Source organism: Microcaecilia unicolor, chromosome 3, assembly GCF_901765095.1.
Source record: "Microcaecilia unicolor chromosome 3, aMicUni1.1, whole genome shotgun sequence".
NCBI classification, from domain to species: Eukaryota; Metazoa; Chordata; class Amphibia; order Gymnophiona; family Siphonopidae; genus Microcaecilia; species Microcaecilia unicolor.
The window spans coordinates 80163263-80178065 of NC_044033.1; the positions used below are offsets into that span (position 1 = coordinate 80163263).

At 45.2% G+C, this 14803-nt stretch overlaps 1 protein-coding gene across 1 annotated transcript in view; it reads right to left on the reverse strand.

The window, feature by feature from the left end:
• The window catches only part of LOC115465558 (serine/threonine-protein kinase MRCK alpha-like), an 806479-nt gene that overhangs the window by 191945 nt on the left and 599731 nt on the right, over positions 1–14803 (reverse strand). The window contains 1 exon segment of the mRNA XM_030196108.1: positions 3000–3113. Coding sequence (XP_030051968.1) covers positions 3000–3113 — 114 coding nt within the window.

Consider the following 14803-nt stretch of genomic DNA (forward strand, 5'->3'; position numbering starts at 1 on the left):
TAATAAAAATACAAAATAAATGAGTGAGAAGAGGATGGTAAGTGCAGGAGTGTAGAAGTGTAATAATGGGGAGTGGCTAAAAAGAGAAGGGAATAAAAGGACTGGGAAGGAGCGGGACAGGAGGTCTAGGGGAAAGTTGATAAGTAAGTGAAATACAGGTGGAGGACTGAAGAGTGAGCAGACAGAAAAGAGAGAAAGAGGAAATATGTCAGACTGATGTAGTTAAGGGTATGGAAGGAGATAGGAGGAAAGTGGAGAAAGACAAATGGACAGCACCCACTGGAAAGAGAGCAGAAGACAGGAAAGCAGAAAAGAGAAACTGGGACCAATGAATGTCCAACTAAAAAAGGTAGAAAAAAAGTGTTTTATTTTGAATTTATTAGGTGCAATATGCTAGATTTGGGAACTGTGCATTACAGATGTCTTTTTATTTTGTTCTGTGCACTTTGAAATTCATTTCTGTTTTTATTTCTCCCGTTTTGTGGTACCTGCCTAGTATGACATCTTGAGGTTTCCAGTTCAATTTTTGTCTATTTCTAATTTGTCATCCCTTGTTCTGTATTTGGTGAAGATTTGTCTATGTTTTGCTTGTGACTGAGGTATGATATTCTGTTTGCATACAGTTACTGTATAGAACTCTGCAGCAGTCCCACTTGTTCTGTTTTACCAGTAGTAGGTGTATTGGTGTTTCAGAGCCCCATATGCCAGAGCCAGTGGTTGGGAGGTGGGGATAGTGCTGGGCAGACTTATACGGTCTGTGCCATGAAAAATACAGGTACAAATCAAGGTAAGGTACACACAAAAAATGACACGTGAGTTTATCTTGTTGGGCAGACTGGATGGACCATGCAGGTCTTTTTCTGCCATCATCTACTATGTTACTATGTTTGTAGCTCTCAGGCAGGGTTCATGTTATTTAAATCATAGGAATTAGTGTTATAATTAGAGCTAATTGAGATTTGTACCTGCTGTGTGTGTGTGTGGGGGGGGGGGGGGGGGGGGGGGGAGGGTGTGAATACAAGAATGTTTACATTTATTTCCAAACAACTGTCATACTGTATTAGACCAAAGGACCATGAGGGTCATGCATGCACTGTGTAGAGGAATACATGAACTCCTAGCTTGTACAGAAATTATATAACAGCTGTCAAACATTTTCTGAATACTCATGTGCTGAGATTAGGCTTAAAGGAAACATATACAGTAATGTGAAAAGTGTTTACCCCCCTCCTGATTTCCCCTATTATTTCATATGTCACATTGAATAGTTTCTGTTCTTTAAACAAAACGTAATATTAGACAAAGAGATTCTGAGTAAACACAACACAGGTTTTAAATTATAACTTCATTTATTTAGGGAACACTCCCCATTAACACTCAAGTGAAAAAATATCTGTCACCTTAATCAATCAACTGACCAAATTTAATTGACAATTAGATTCAACTGATTGAAAACAGCCAGCCTTGATTTCACTCAACCTTGTTGAATATAAACCTCACTATATATTGAACATCACCTTAAGAGTGAAGTAGTCACCAAAATGTTTCTTTGAAAACATTATACCACAATCAAAGGAAATTCCACAAAAGATGAGAAAAAAAGTTATTGAAGTATATTAGTCTTGAAAGGGTTGCAAAACCATTTCTAAAGATCTGGGACTTCACTGAACCACAGTTGACAGCCATGATCTCCAAATGGAGAAGACTTGGATAAGTGATGAATCTTCCTGGAAGTGGCAGGCCTGCCAAATTACTCCAAGGGGGTAGTGACAATTCATCCAGGAAGTCACAAAACTTTTCACATTATCCTCCAAAGAACTGCAAGTCTCTCTAGTCAAAGTGTTCATGACCCCACAATAAAAAAGACAAGGGATTCATGCGAGTGTAGCAAAGGCAGAACCACTGTAGTCTAAGAGTAATATCAATACTTATCTCACACTTGCAAAAATACACCTGGATGATTCCCAAGCCTTTTAGGACAATGTTCTAAGGACAGATGAGTCAAAAGTCCCATTATATCTGGCGTAAAGCAAATACAGTATTCCACACACAAAAAGATCTTCATACCAACAGTTAAACATGATGGTGGTAGTATGATGGTGTGGGGATACTTTACTGCTTCAGGAGCTGGAAAACTTGCCATTATTGAATGAACCATGAATCTTCTACTTTACCAGAAAACTTTTAAGGAGAATATCTGGTTATCTGTTTGTGAGCTGAAGACTAATTGGGTTATGCTGCATGATAATGATCCAAAAGACAGAATCAACACTAAACAGCTGAGGAGAAACAAAAATTAAAGTTTTGGATTGGCCTAGTCAAAGTCGTGACAAAATGTAAGTGTTTTTTTCAGTTGAAACCTAAACTGTATAGTGTACCTGAAATTAGTGCAGTGTCCCTAAAATTGGTGCAGCCCCCTTCTCCCTTCCTCTGCCCCCACCCCCCCCGAACAAAAGCAGCCCTCCTCCTGGACTACCACCACCTGGGAGGAAAATTGCTCCTGTTGGGGGGGGGGGGGGTGCTGATTAGGGGCAGCTGGTTTTGGTTTCGGCCTATACTGAGAAACGAAATTGGTTGCAGGTTTGGTTTTGGCCCAAAAAACATGGTTTCGGTCATCCTCTACTTCGTGCATGAAAAACTAAGAATGTGTCTAAATTAAAGCAGTTCTGCAGAAAAGACAAATCTGCTTTAATTCCTAAAAGAAGGAACAGAACAAAAAATGACAACAGTAAGAGGTATCTGATCTTGTTTTAGTCAGTGTTTCTTAATTGTCATTGTGCTGATTTTATATTAATTTTTATTTTTGATGTAATTCCTAGTTAGTCTAGTTGCTCTTATTGTTAGCCTCTTTGAACCTTGAATGGTAACTGTGGGTTATAAGATCTTTTTAATTTAATGTAATTAATTGCAGGAGTAAGAAAAGTCACTTGATACACCTTTTTCTATATGTCTAAATGGCAAACAACTGTTCCAAACAAAAGCACTAAGTTAAACAATACCTCGACTGGCTCCGTGTCACTAGCTGTCGAAGGTGAGTGGGACCTCAGGTGAGACCTGACCTCCTCATCCCGAGAGGGAGTGTTAGACAGCGTAAAGTTATCCACTGAATCAATCTAGAGAAACAAGCAAGTGTAAAAAACTGGATGAACATGCTTTGCTATGGTGTGCTCTAAGAATCAGAAAACATTTAAATTTTACAGCACAGAATATATGTAGTACCATTAAATCTCACTAATACCTTTATGCAATCAGACATGCCAAATTTATGAAGAATAAACAGTATTTGTTATATAAACAAACAAAACAAAAATCTGAAAAAGCAATGCCAAGAACAGGAAATGAGAAAGCACCTATCCTCTATATCAACTCTCTCTCTGCTAATGAATGGGGGCACTGTAATTTTAACCTGTTACACACTTAGGCCCTCATGATCCAAAGCCCCGCGCTGTTCCAAACAGCCCCCCAAAACCCCCAGAAATTGTGAAGTGGCCGCCTCCGGCCAAACGCTCTCCCACCCAGCCCACCCCAACTCCTCCCCCCCAGCGTTCTCCTTTCAATCCCTGGTGGTCGTGGTGACAACCCCCCTCCCGGCCCCCCTACCTTTTGTTGGAGGAGGGACGCAGCCTGCCTCCCTCCTCTTCCAGTCGATGCCGCTGCAAAATGGCGGCGCCCAGCCCTGCCCATTGCATCCTGGGATGCGCTGGGCGGGGCTACAGACCATGTTAAGGGAATCCCCTGTCGCTGGGTGGGAGGGTGTTTGGCCGGATGCAGCCACTTCACAATTTCTGGGGGTTTGGGGGGGCTGGAGACCCATCGGACCTCCAGCCCCCCCCGTCGCTGGGTAGGAGGGTGGGAGAGCGTTTGGCCGGAGGCAGCCACTTAATTTCTGGGGGTTTGGGGGGGTCTGGAGACCCACCGGACCTCCAGCCCCCTGTTCGTGTTTGCTTTGGGGGGGAACGGGGGCCTGCCAGCATGCAACTGCATGCTGGACAGGGCTCACCATTCCTCCCCAATGATCTGCAAAGTCTAACGCCAGCTCGGAGCTGGCGTTGATTTTGCCGCGGCCAGCGACCCAATCTTTGGCACGCTGGACGCTGATCATTGGGGATGAATGCGTTAAGCGTTGATTAGTATGCATTTGCAAGCTAATTGCGCTGAGCCCTGTTTAGCATGCGTTTGCATGCTACTTGCGCTAAGAGCCCTCGAGTGCTGTTGTTTCAGGGTCGGCAGCAAACTCCGGTGCTAGTATGGCGTTAACCTCCTCTAGCGCCGGAGTTTTCTTTTGATCATGAGGGCCTTAGTGTATTATTACTTCTACAGACACAATTCCGAGTTTTCTGTTACAGCTCAAGGCTATATTCTGTGGCACACTTTCATGCATTTCCATAATAAGTATTGTAATTTTGCACTATACTTTACAAAAATAAAGTCATTTTCTTAAAATTGTTGTCTGGATAATTGGTTTTGTTCTTTTTTGAAGGAAAAGGATTTTTGTGATTGTTGTTGAGGAGGAGAGCGTGAGAAAGAGAAGATGGGCTGCGTATGTTAACTAAGAGAAGATGAAAAAGGAAATCTTGAAGGGGAATTGGGAGGGAAGGGAATCTTAGGAATAGGGAATGAGAGGGGAAATTAAGAAACAGAGGGAAGTGGGATTATGAGCAGAGAATGGGAGATGAGAAAAAAGGAAGAGGGAACAAGGAGGAAAACCATCTGCTCTCTTCTCCTAATGCTGATTTCTTTTCCACACATTCCCCATTCCCACCATGACCACCTCACTCACATCTCACACTCCCCTCCTTTACTCACTCCTACTTAACTGCCACGCTCACCACCAGACCTCCTCAATTCCCTCTTCTCAGCCCCGTCAAGCACTGCTGCCAACTAGGAATTGAGACAACTGTTGCTACATGATACCTTCATCTGCATCCTCCTCCTTTTCAGCCCAGAGCTACAGTGCTGCACAACCCTGCAGCGGGAGAAGGAAGATGCGTCTGAGGCACTGTACCACTGCCATTATCCTAAAGCCAAGCTCGGATCAGTGTGAGGTGGGGAGAAGGAGACATGTGATCTGCAGATGCTTCCATTTCAATTTGGCTCCTACGGTTTCCTGTCATTATTTAGTACCACGCTATCTAGTAAAATGCAGTTTCATACCATACTAAATATCAGGGGTGGCTCAAGCCAATTTACTGCCTGAGGTGAGGGATGAGATGGCACCCCCAGCCTACCTGAGTCCTGCCCCTTCCTTCCTCAGAGCTACAATCAGGGAGTAGGGTGGTTGGGTGTAATAGAAAACAGCAAATTGATAGGTGCCAAGCAATTAAGTTTATTACAAAATCATGAAAATACATAAACCATATATATTTATATATTACTAGTAAAAAAGGCCCGTTTCGGACAGAAATGAAACAGGCGCTAGCAAGGTGTGCCTCTGAGTGTGTGTGTTTGAGAAAGTGTGTGTGAGAGAGAGAGACAGAGTGAATGTGCGAGTGTGTGTGACTCTGTGTGTGTGTGAGAATGAGAGAGTGTGTGAGAGAAAGACTGAGAGTGTGTGGCAGGGGCCCCCCTCTATCTTCCGGCCTCCTTCCCCCTCCCCCCTGTCTTCCTTCCCCCTTTCCCGTCCCCCTCCAGTTTTTCCTCCGCTCCCCCTCCCAGCTTCAGGGTCGTGGCCTCCCCCTACCTCCGCCTGTCATGGTCGTGGGCCCCCTTCCTTCCTTCCTCCCTCCGTTGTTCACATTGGTTCCCTCCCTCCCACTCCCACGGTCAGGCAGGCTCCCTCACACCATTGTTCAGGCTGGGAATGTGGAAGTGTTAATGTCAATAAATGTGCGTGTGATTGGTTTTTTTTTTGTTTTTTGGTGGGGAAGGGGGGGAAGTGGGTGGTGTGGGGGTGAGGTGGGTGCAGGTGTGTGAGTGTGTCTCTGTTATACTGAAATTGTGTCTGTGTGTGACAGTGACGGGGTGGGGGGGGGGTGGGTTTGGTTTTTGCAAGTCTTAGTGGTAGTGTAGCTGCCCTTGTATGTGTTTCTGTCTGCTCGTGTCTGTGTGTCAAAAAGTGGAAGTGGGGGTTTTTTTTTTAAAACTTGGAGCGTGGTGCGGGGGAAGGGTCAGTCCATAGGAGTGAGGGGGAAGACTTTCCTGTTACCTGTTTTTTTTTCTCCTGTGTGCACAGCAAGATAGCGGGTTTTCTGTTTCCTTGGCTGCGGGCGGGTTCGCTTTTGTGAGTGGCAGCGGGACGTCTCGTGTGTCTCAGAGTGCCAGTGGTCGCTTTGCTTTGGTGTGGGCTTTGGATTTTTCCGCGCTGCAAGTTTGAGCGATCAGCCAACGGCGGTTTCGTTGGCTGGGGGCGGTTTCGCGGTGTTTATGAGTGGCAGCGGGAGGGCTTGGGTGCCTCAGAGTGCCAGTGGTCGTGGTGCGGGCGGGCTTGGGGGTTTGCGGTGTTTGTGAGTAGCAGCGGGAGAGCTCGGGTGCCTCAGAGTGCCAGTGGTCGGTTTGTTGCGGTGCGGGCGGGCTTGGGGTGTTTCAGCGCTGCAAAAGATTGTAGTAGATCGGGTATCTTTAAATAACAATAAAAATCAGACAAAAGATTGCCAATTAATACTGTCAAGTACTAAGCATGATGTACTTAGGAACAACAAACATAGTTTGAAATGTCTATATGCGAATGCCAGGAGCCTAAGAAATAAGATGGGGGAGTTGGAATATATTGCACTAAATGAAAAATTAGATATAATAGGCATCTCTGAGACCTGGTGGAAGGAGGATAACCAGTGGGACACTGTCATACCGGGGTACAAATTATATCGTATTGATAGGGTGAATCGGATTGGTGGAGGGGTAGCATTGTATATTAACGAGAGCCTTGAATCAAATAGATTGAAAATTCTGCAGGAAACAAAACACTCCTTGGAATCACTGTGGATTGAAATTCCATGTGCAAAGGGGAAAAGGATAGTGATAGGAGTGTACTACCGTCCGCCTGGCCAGGACGAACAGACGGATGCGGAAATGTTAAAGGAAATCAGGGACGCAAACAAACTAGGCAACACAATAATAATGGGGGATTTCAATTACCCGCATATAGACTGGGTTAATGTAACATCTGTACATGCAAGGGACATAAGATTTCTTGATGAAATCAAGGACAGCTTCATGGAACAGCTAGTTCAGGAGCCGACAAGAGAAGGAAAAATACTAGACTTAGTCCTTAGTGGTGCTCATGATCTAGTGCAGGGGGTAACGATACGAGGGCCGCTTGATAACAGTGATCATAATATGATCGGTTTTGATATTGACATTGAAGGAAGTGAAACTAGGAAATCAAGTACGCTAGCGTTTAACTATAGAAAAGGTGATTACGACAAAATGAGAAAAATGGTGAAAAAAAGACTGAAAGGAGCAGCTCGCAGAGTAAAAAACTTGCATCAGGCGTGGATGCTGTTTAAAAACACCATCCTGGAGGTTCAGGACAAATATATTCCACGTATTAGAAAAAAGGGAAAAAAGACTAAACGTCAGCCGGCGTGGCTAAACAGTAAGATAAAGGAAATCATTAGAGCCAAAAAACAATCCTTCAGAAAGTGGAGAAGAGAACCAACTGAAAGTAACAGGATAGATCATAAGGAATGCCAAGCCAAATGCAAAGCGGAGATAAGGAGGGCAAAAAAGGACTTTGAGAAGAAATTAGCGTTGGAAGCAAAAATACATAGTAAAAATTTTTTTAGATACATTAAAAGCAGGAAACCGGCCAAAGAGTCGGTTGGGCCGCTGGACGAAAATGGTGTTAAAGGGGCGATCAAGGAGGACAAAGCCGTAGCGGAGAAATTAAATGAATTCTTTGCTTCGGTCTTCACCGAGGAGGATTTGGGGGGGACACCGGTGCCGGAAAGAATATTTGAAGCGGGGGAGTCGGAGAAACTAAACAAATTCTCTGTAACCTTGGAGGATGTAATGGGTCAGTTCAGCAAGCTGAAGAGTAGTAAATCACCGGGACCTGATGGTATTCATCCCAGAGTATTAATAGAACTAAAAAATGAACTTGCGGAGCTACTGTTAGAAATATGCAATCTGTCCCTAAAATCGAGTGTAGTACCGGAAGACTGGAGGGTAGCCAATGTTACTCCGATTTTTAAGAAGGGTTCCAGAGGAGATCCGGGAAATTATAGACCGGTGAGTCTGACGTCGGTGCCGGGCAAGATGGTGGAGGCTATTATTAAGAATAAAATTGCAGAGCATATACAAAAACATGGACTGATGAGACAAAGTCAGCACGGATTTAGTGAAGGGAAGTCTTGCCTCACCAATCTAATGCATTTTTTTGAGGGGGTAAGCAAACATGTGGACAATGGGGAGCCGGTTGATATTGTATATCTGGATTTTCAGAAGGCGTTTGACAAAGTGCCGCACGAAAGACTCCTGAAGAAATTGCAGAGTCATGGAATCGGAGGTAGGGTATTATTATGGATTAAGAACTGGTTGAAAGATAGGAAGCAGAGAGTAGGATTGCGTGGCCAGTATTCTCAGTGGAGGAGGGTAGTTAGTGGGGTCCCGCAGGGGTCTGTGCTGGGTCCGTTGCTTTTTAATGTATTTATAAATGACCTAGAGATGGGAATAACTAGTGAGGTAATTAAATTCGCCGATGACACAAAATTATTCAGGGTCGTCAAGTCGCAGGAGGAATGTGAACAATTACAGGAGGACCTTGCGAGACTGGGAGAATGGGCGTGCAAGTGGCAGATGAAGTTCAAGACAAGTGCAAAGTGATGCATGTGGGTAAGAGGAACCCGAATTATAGCTACGTCTTGCAAGGTTCCGCGTTAGGAGTTACGGATCAAGAAAGGGATCTGGGTGTCGTCGTTGATGATACGCTGAAACCTTCTGCTCAGAGTGCTGCTGCGGCTAGGAAAGCGAATAGAATGTTGGGTGTTATTAGGAAGGGTATGGAGTCCAGGTGTGCGGATGTTATAATGCCGTTGTATCGCTCCATGGTGCGACCGCACCTGGAGTATTGTGTTCAGTACTGGTCTCCGTATCTCAAAAAAGATATAGTAGAATTGGAAAAGGTACAGCGAAGGGCGACGAAAATGATAGTGGGGATGGGACGACTTTCCTATGAAGAGAGGCTGAGAAGGCTAGGGCTTTTCAGCTTGGAGAAGAGACGGCTGAGGGGAGATATGATAGAAGTGTATAAAATAATGAGTGGAATGGATCGGGTGGATGTGAAGCGACTGTTCACGCTATCCAAAAATACTAGGACTAGAGGGCATGAGTTGAAGCTACAGTGTGGTAAATTTAAAACGAATCGGAGAAAATTTTTCTTCACCCGTGTAATTAGACTCTGGAATTCGTTGCCGGAGAACGTGGTACGGGCGGTTAGCTTGACGGAGTTTAAAAAGGGGTTAGATAGATTCCTAAAGGACAAGTCCATAGACCGCTATTAAATGGACTTGGAAAAATTCCGCATTTTTAGGTATAACTTGTCTGGAATGTTTTTACGTTTGGGGAGCGTGCCAGGTGCCCTTGACCTGGATTGGCCACTGTCGGTGACAGGATGCTGGGCTAGATGGACCTTTGGTCTTTCCCAGTATGGCACTACTTATGTACTTATGTTTCGGCCCTCGAGTGTCAGTGCTCCGCCCTGGACGTCATCACGTTGTGACGCGAGGGCGGGGCAGACACTCATGGGTATACCGGATATCTCGGGTGCCTCAAACTTCCGGCTGGAGGCTTCCTTAGAACGTTGGGGTTGCCTTTTATATAGAGAGAAGATTGGGGTTGCCTTTTATATAGAGAGATTATCCATGCTTGTTGTAGGTAAAAGTACGCGCAGATGCTTTAGTCGGTGTCAGATGTTTTGTGCTTTGACTGTGGCTGCCTATTGGTGTCCTCTAGAAGCTGCTGCTTCTACTCTGCCTAATGGTTGGGCTGATCCTGTAGCTTGAGAAAGACGAAGCAAAGTCAGAAAAAGTGCAAAGAGGCCTCAAGGGCTCCGTCTTTACTACATACAAAGCAGCGATTCTTCCGCACCCTTAGGCTATAGTGGGAAGTCGCGTCCGTCTTCTTCCCTACATAATTTCGTCCACACCCCCTTTCGCCTGGTTGAGCATACGTTACACGGGCCGACGAAGACAGCCAATAGACGGGCAGGCATTCTACAATCAAGCTGTGCGGGGCTGGGCCAGGCTGGAGCACTGTCTCTATTCGTTGCTCCGCCCTTTACATACACAAACACTAATACGTACGCGCGTGCACGTTGGGGTTGTGTGCGCGCCCTAGGCGCTATTGCTAGCGTGGAGACTTTGCTGACTGTCTCTTCTCCCTCGCTTTTGTACTGCGTTCAACCTGCAGCGTGGGGAAGCGCCTTGGGTGCGTGTCTGTGAGGAGCATAGAGCGGACTGCCTGCCGCGCCCCGTAACCGGCTTCTTCCTTTGGCAGTTGCTGAGCGTGGAGTTCCTGCTGCTCTTGTCGACCAGGTAAGTGCTCAAGGAGTTCTTGTGTAGGCGGAGGAGGAGGGTGTGTGCCTTATGCCATCGCTCCCGGGTGGGGGAGGCATTGCTCTGTCTCCCCACTCGAGGTGCCTCTTGTGTGACAGGATCCATTGCTGCTCTTGCTACAGGTTGTGTCTTTTGGGTTGGTCCGCCCGGGTATGTGAAGCAGCAGGTAAACATGAACTTCCTAGCAAATGGTGGCAGAGAGCTACTGCTGCTTGTTGCATCGGTGCATCTTATAGTTGTTAAAAGCTCATGTTATGTGTTTGTGTGCGTACTTGTATAGAACCAGGATCCTTATTTGATGGTCTGTATTTAAGTGGCGGAGAATTTCACTTATTTTTCAGACAGGTTTTCTTTTTCGGTTGTAGGCGGTTCTCAACGTTTGCTCCGCCCTCGATGTCATGACGTTTGATGCGAGGGCGGGGCCTGGTGGCTTCACCACCACGAACCTTCGAACCTGAAGGAACTGTTGTCAGTGGCTTGGCTTCACTGACGTCAGTGTCCTCAGAACGTTGAGGGTGAGTTTTATTATAGTAGATATGCACATAAAACCATCACTGAACAACCTAATGGATGAGTCAAACCACACACAAAAGAAAAATGTCCAGTTCAATCCACTGGGGTTTTGCCCTCTGGTGCTGGCGGCTGCTAGGACCTAGCTGCACACCTCCAAGGCCTGGGGTGAGCAGTACAACTACTCACAGAGAAGTCAGTTGTATGAACTTATTCATTCACATTGGTATTATTCATTCATATGGGTATTCCCAGATCAACCAATAAAACAAGCTCAACAAGAGGTATTGAGCAGAAGTATAATGTTTCATTTAACAAATCAACATATAAACTCTGGTGTCAAATCGGTGATAGCAACACAAGCCACTACCAAACACTGTGTGATTTAAGACCAAACCTTGCAAATAGACCTTCAGAAGTTTATCATACCCTACCAGCACCAAGTTAAGAACTCAAGCTTTACCAACCCTACCTACAAAAAATTAGTATTGCAAATGTTCTAGAACACCAGCGCACCTCCAGGGATCGGGGGTGTGGGTCTTTTATTAAGCATGGGGGGTAGGGGAAGAGCTCTTTTCCAGCTGTAAAAGACAGACTGCTATAGATTTCTATACAGAACCTATATATCAATCTGCTATAGATTTCTATACAGAACCTATATATCAATCGAATCTCTTACCCCTGTTAAACAAGGAAGACACAGGCCATCACTTAACAAAAAAATATGATATTACAAACTAGAAACATAACGTAGAAAAAAAAAAGAAATCAAACATATACAGTGGTGGAAATAAGTATTTGATCCCTTGCTGATTTTGTAAGTTTGCCCACTGACAAAGACATGAGCAGCCCATAATTGAAGGGTAGGTTATTGGTAACAGTGAGAGATAGCACATCACAAATTAAATCCGGAAAATCACATTGTGGAAAGTATATGAATTTATTTGCATTCTGCAGAGGGAAATAAGTATTTGATCCCCCACCAACCAGTAAGAGATCTGGCCCCTACAGACCAGGTAGATGCTCCAAATCAACTCGTTACCTGCATGACAGACAGCTGTCGGCAATGGTCACCTGTATGAAAGACACCTGTCTACAGACTCAGTGAATCAGTCAGACTCTAACCTCTACAAAATGGCCAAGAGCAAGGAGCTGTCTAAGGATGTCAGGGACAAGATCATACACCTGCACAAGGCTGGAATGGGCTACAAAACCATCAGTAAGACGCTGGGCGAGAAGGAGACAACTGTTGGTGCCAAAGTAAGAAAATGGAAGAAGTACAAAATGACTGTCAATCGACAAAGATCTGGGGCTCCACGCAAAATCTCACCTCGTGGGGTACCCTTGATCATGAGGAAGGTTAGAAATCAGCCTACAACTACAAGGGGGGAACTTGTCAATGATCTCAAGGCAGCTGGGACCACTGTCACCACGAAAACCATTGGTAACACATTACGACATAACGGATTGCAATCCTGCAGTGCCCGCAAGGTCCCCCTGCTCCGGAAGGCACATGTGACGGCCCGTCTGAAGTTTGCCAGTGAACACCTGGATGATGCCGAGAGTGATTGGGAGAAGGTGCTGTGGTCAGATGAGACAAAAATTGAGCTCTTTGGCATGAACTCAACTCGCCGTGTTTGGAGGAAGAGAAATGCTGCCTATGACCCAAAGAACACAGTCCCCACTGTCAAGCATGGAGGTGGAAATGTTATGTTTTGGGGGTGTTTCTCTGCTAAGGGCACAGGACTACTTCACCGCATCAATGGGAGAATGGATGGGGCCATGTACCGTACAATTCTGAGTGACAACCTCCTTCCCTCCGCCAGGGCCTTAAAAATGGGTCGTGGCTGGGTCTTCCAGCACGACAATGACCCAAAACATACAGCCAAGGCAACAAAGGAGTGGCTCAGGAAGAAGCACATTAGGGTCATGGAGTGGCCTAGCCAGTCACCAGACCTTAATCCCATTGAAAACTTATGGAGGGAGCTGAAGCTGCGAGTTGCCAAGCGACAGCCCAGAACTCTTAATGATTTAGAGATGATCTGCAAAGAGGAGTGGACCAAAATTCCTCCTGACATGTGTGCAAACCTCATCATCAACTACAGAAGACGTCTGACCGCTGTGCTTGCCAACAAGGGTTTTGCCACCAAGTATTAGGTCTTGTTTGCCAGAGGGATTAAATACTTATTTCCCTCTGCAGAATGCAAATAAATTCATATACTTTCCACAATGTGATTTTCCGGATTTAATTTGTGATGTGCTATCTCTCACTGTTACCAATAACCTACCCTTCAATTATGGGCTGCTCATGTCTTTGTCAGTGGGCAAACTTACAAAATCAGCAAGGGATCAAATACTTATTTCCACCACTGTAAACGGCAAGTGACCGACTCACCTGCAAATGCGCAGTAGAATCATTCAGAACGCTAAGAGTGTAGAAGTCCAAGCCCCGCCTCCACCAGCAGTACAGCCCAATAGGGAGGAGGGCTTAGACATGGGCGTGGAAATCTGAGGAGGAGGGAGCAGGGAGGGAAGGAGGGGGCGAAACTGAGGGAAACACGCTGGGGGGAGGGCATAGGAAAACAAAAAACTAGCCTGTTGTTACGGGCTTAACGGCTAGTTGAAAATAAAAGAAACCAGACCGTGAACAGTGAAATCCCAGAGAAACAGAGATGCATTTTCTTCAGTATAGAACAAAATATAAGACACACATGTTCAAAGCTGATATTATATTTCTTTAAAAATAAAACATTTGTATCCTTGTTTTCTGACCATTTTATTTTTTCAATTGGGTTGGTGCTGGTTTCTTTACTACTTCCTTTTGTTGCTTTTCTCCAATTTCCTTTCCAGGATCTCATTTCCATTTTCTGTTTCTTCACTGTCCTGTCTTCTTCCTAATGCCTGACTGACACTGATCCACTGTTGTCTCCATTTCTCTCATCTGCCTTTTTATGAACCTGTAACTAAATTGCATCCTTCCTTCTCCCCACAATCCTCAGTCTCCTCTTTTGCCTACTTATCAGCTTTCTACTTCCAACATTTTCCTCTCTTCTCCTCCCATCCTCACCCCATCTCATTCCTTCCCCAGCCTTCTATTCCCTGAATTTCACTCACTTTCCAGTTCCCCATTTCTAGCCTCTGTATTCATTGTTTCCTATCAATCTCTGTCTCTCATCTCCTCGCTGTTATTCATCTCCAGTCCCTTTCTTATGTCTTTACCCCCTTATTCAGGTTCCCATTCTCCCTTTTACCTCTCCTAGATCCACCTTTCTTTTATCCCTCAAACACTCTTTGTAGCCTTCTTTCCCTCTTTCCCAGCAGCCACTGTCTCCACCTCTTCTTCCATAGTTCCTTCTCTACTTCCCTAGCATCCACTACCCTATCTTTCTTCCACCTTAACCCCAAAATCCATCTCTGTGCCCCTCCATCTTCACCTTCCCCAGCATATGCCCATGTTTCTTCCCCCACTCAACAATATCTGTCATTCTTCTGCTCCTCCCATCACCAATACACTCCTCCCAGAAGCAAAGCCAGTGCTAAGCAGACTTCTACGTCTGTGCACTGATCGTGGCTGGACAGATTTGGATGGGCTAGACTAGGGCTTTGATGACAACCTCAGCAGTTGGAGAACAAGGCCAGTGCTGAGCAGACTTCTACGGTCTGTGCCCTGGAAGAGATGGAGACAGATCAGGATAAAGTATAAGTTTAACTTGTTGAGCAGACTGGATAAGGACCATGCAGGTCTTTATCTGTCATCATTTACTATGTTAGTTCAGGAATTACAATATAATTAATATAAT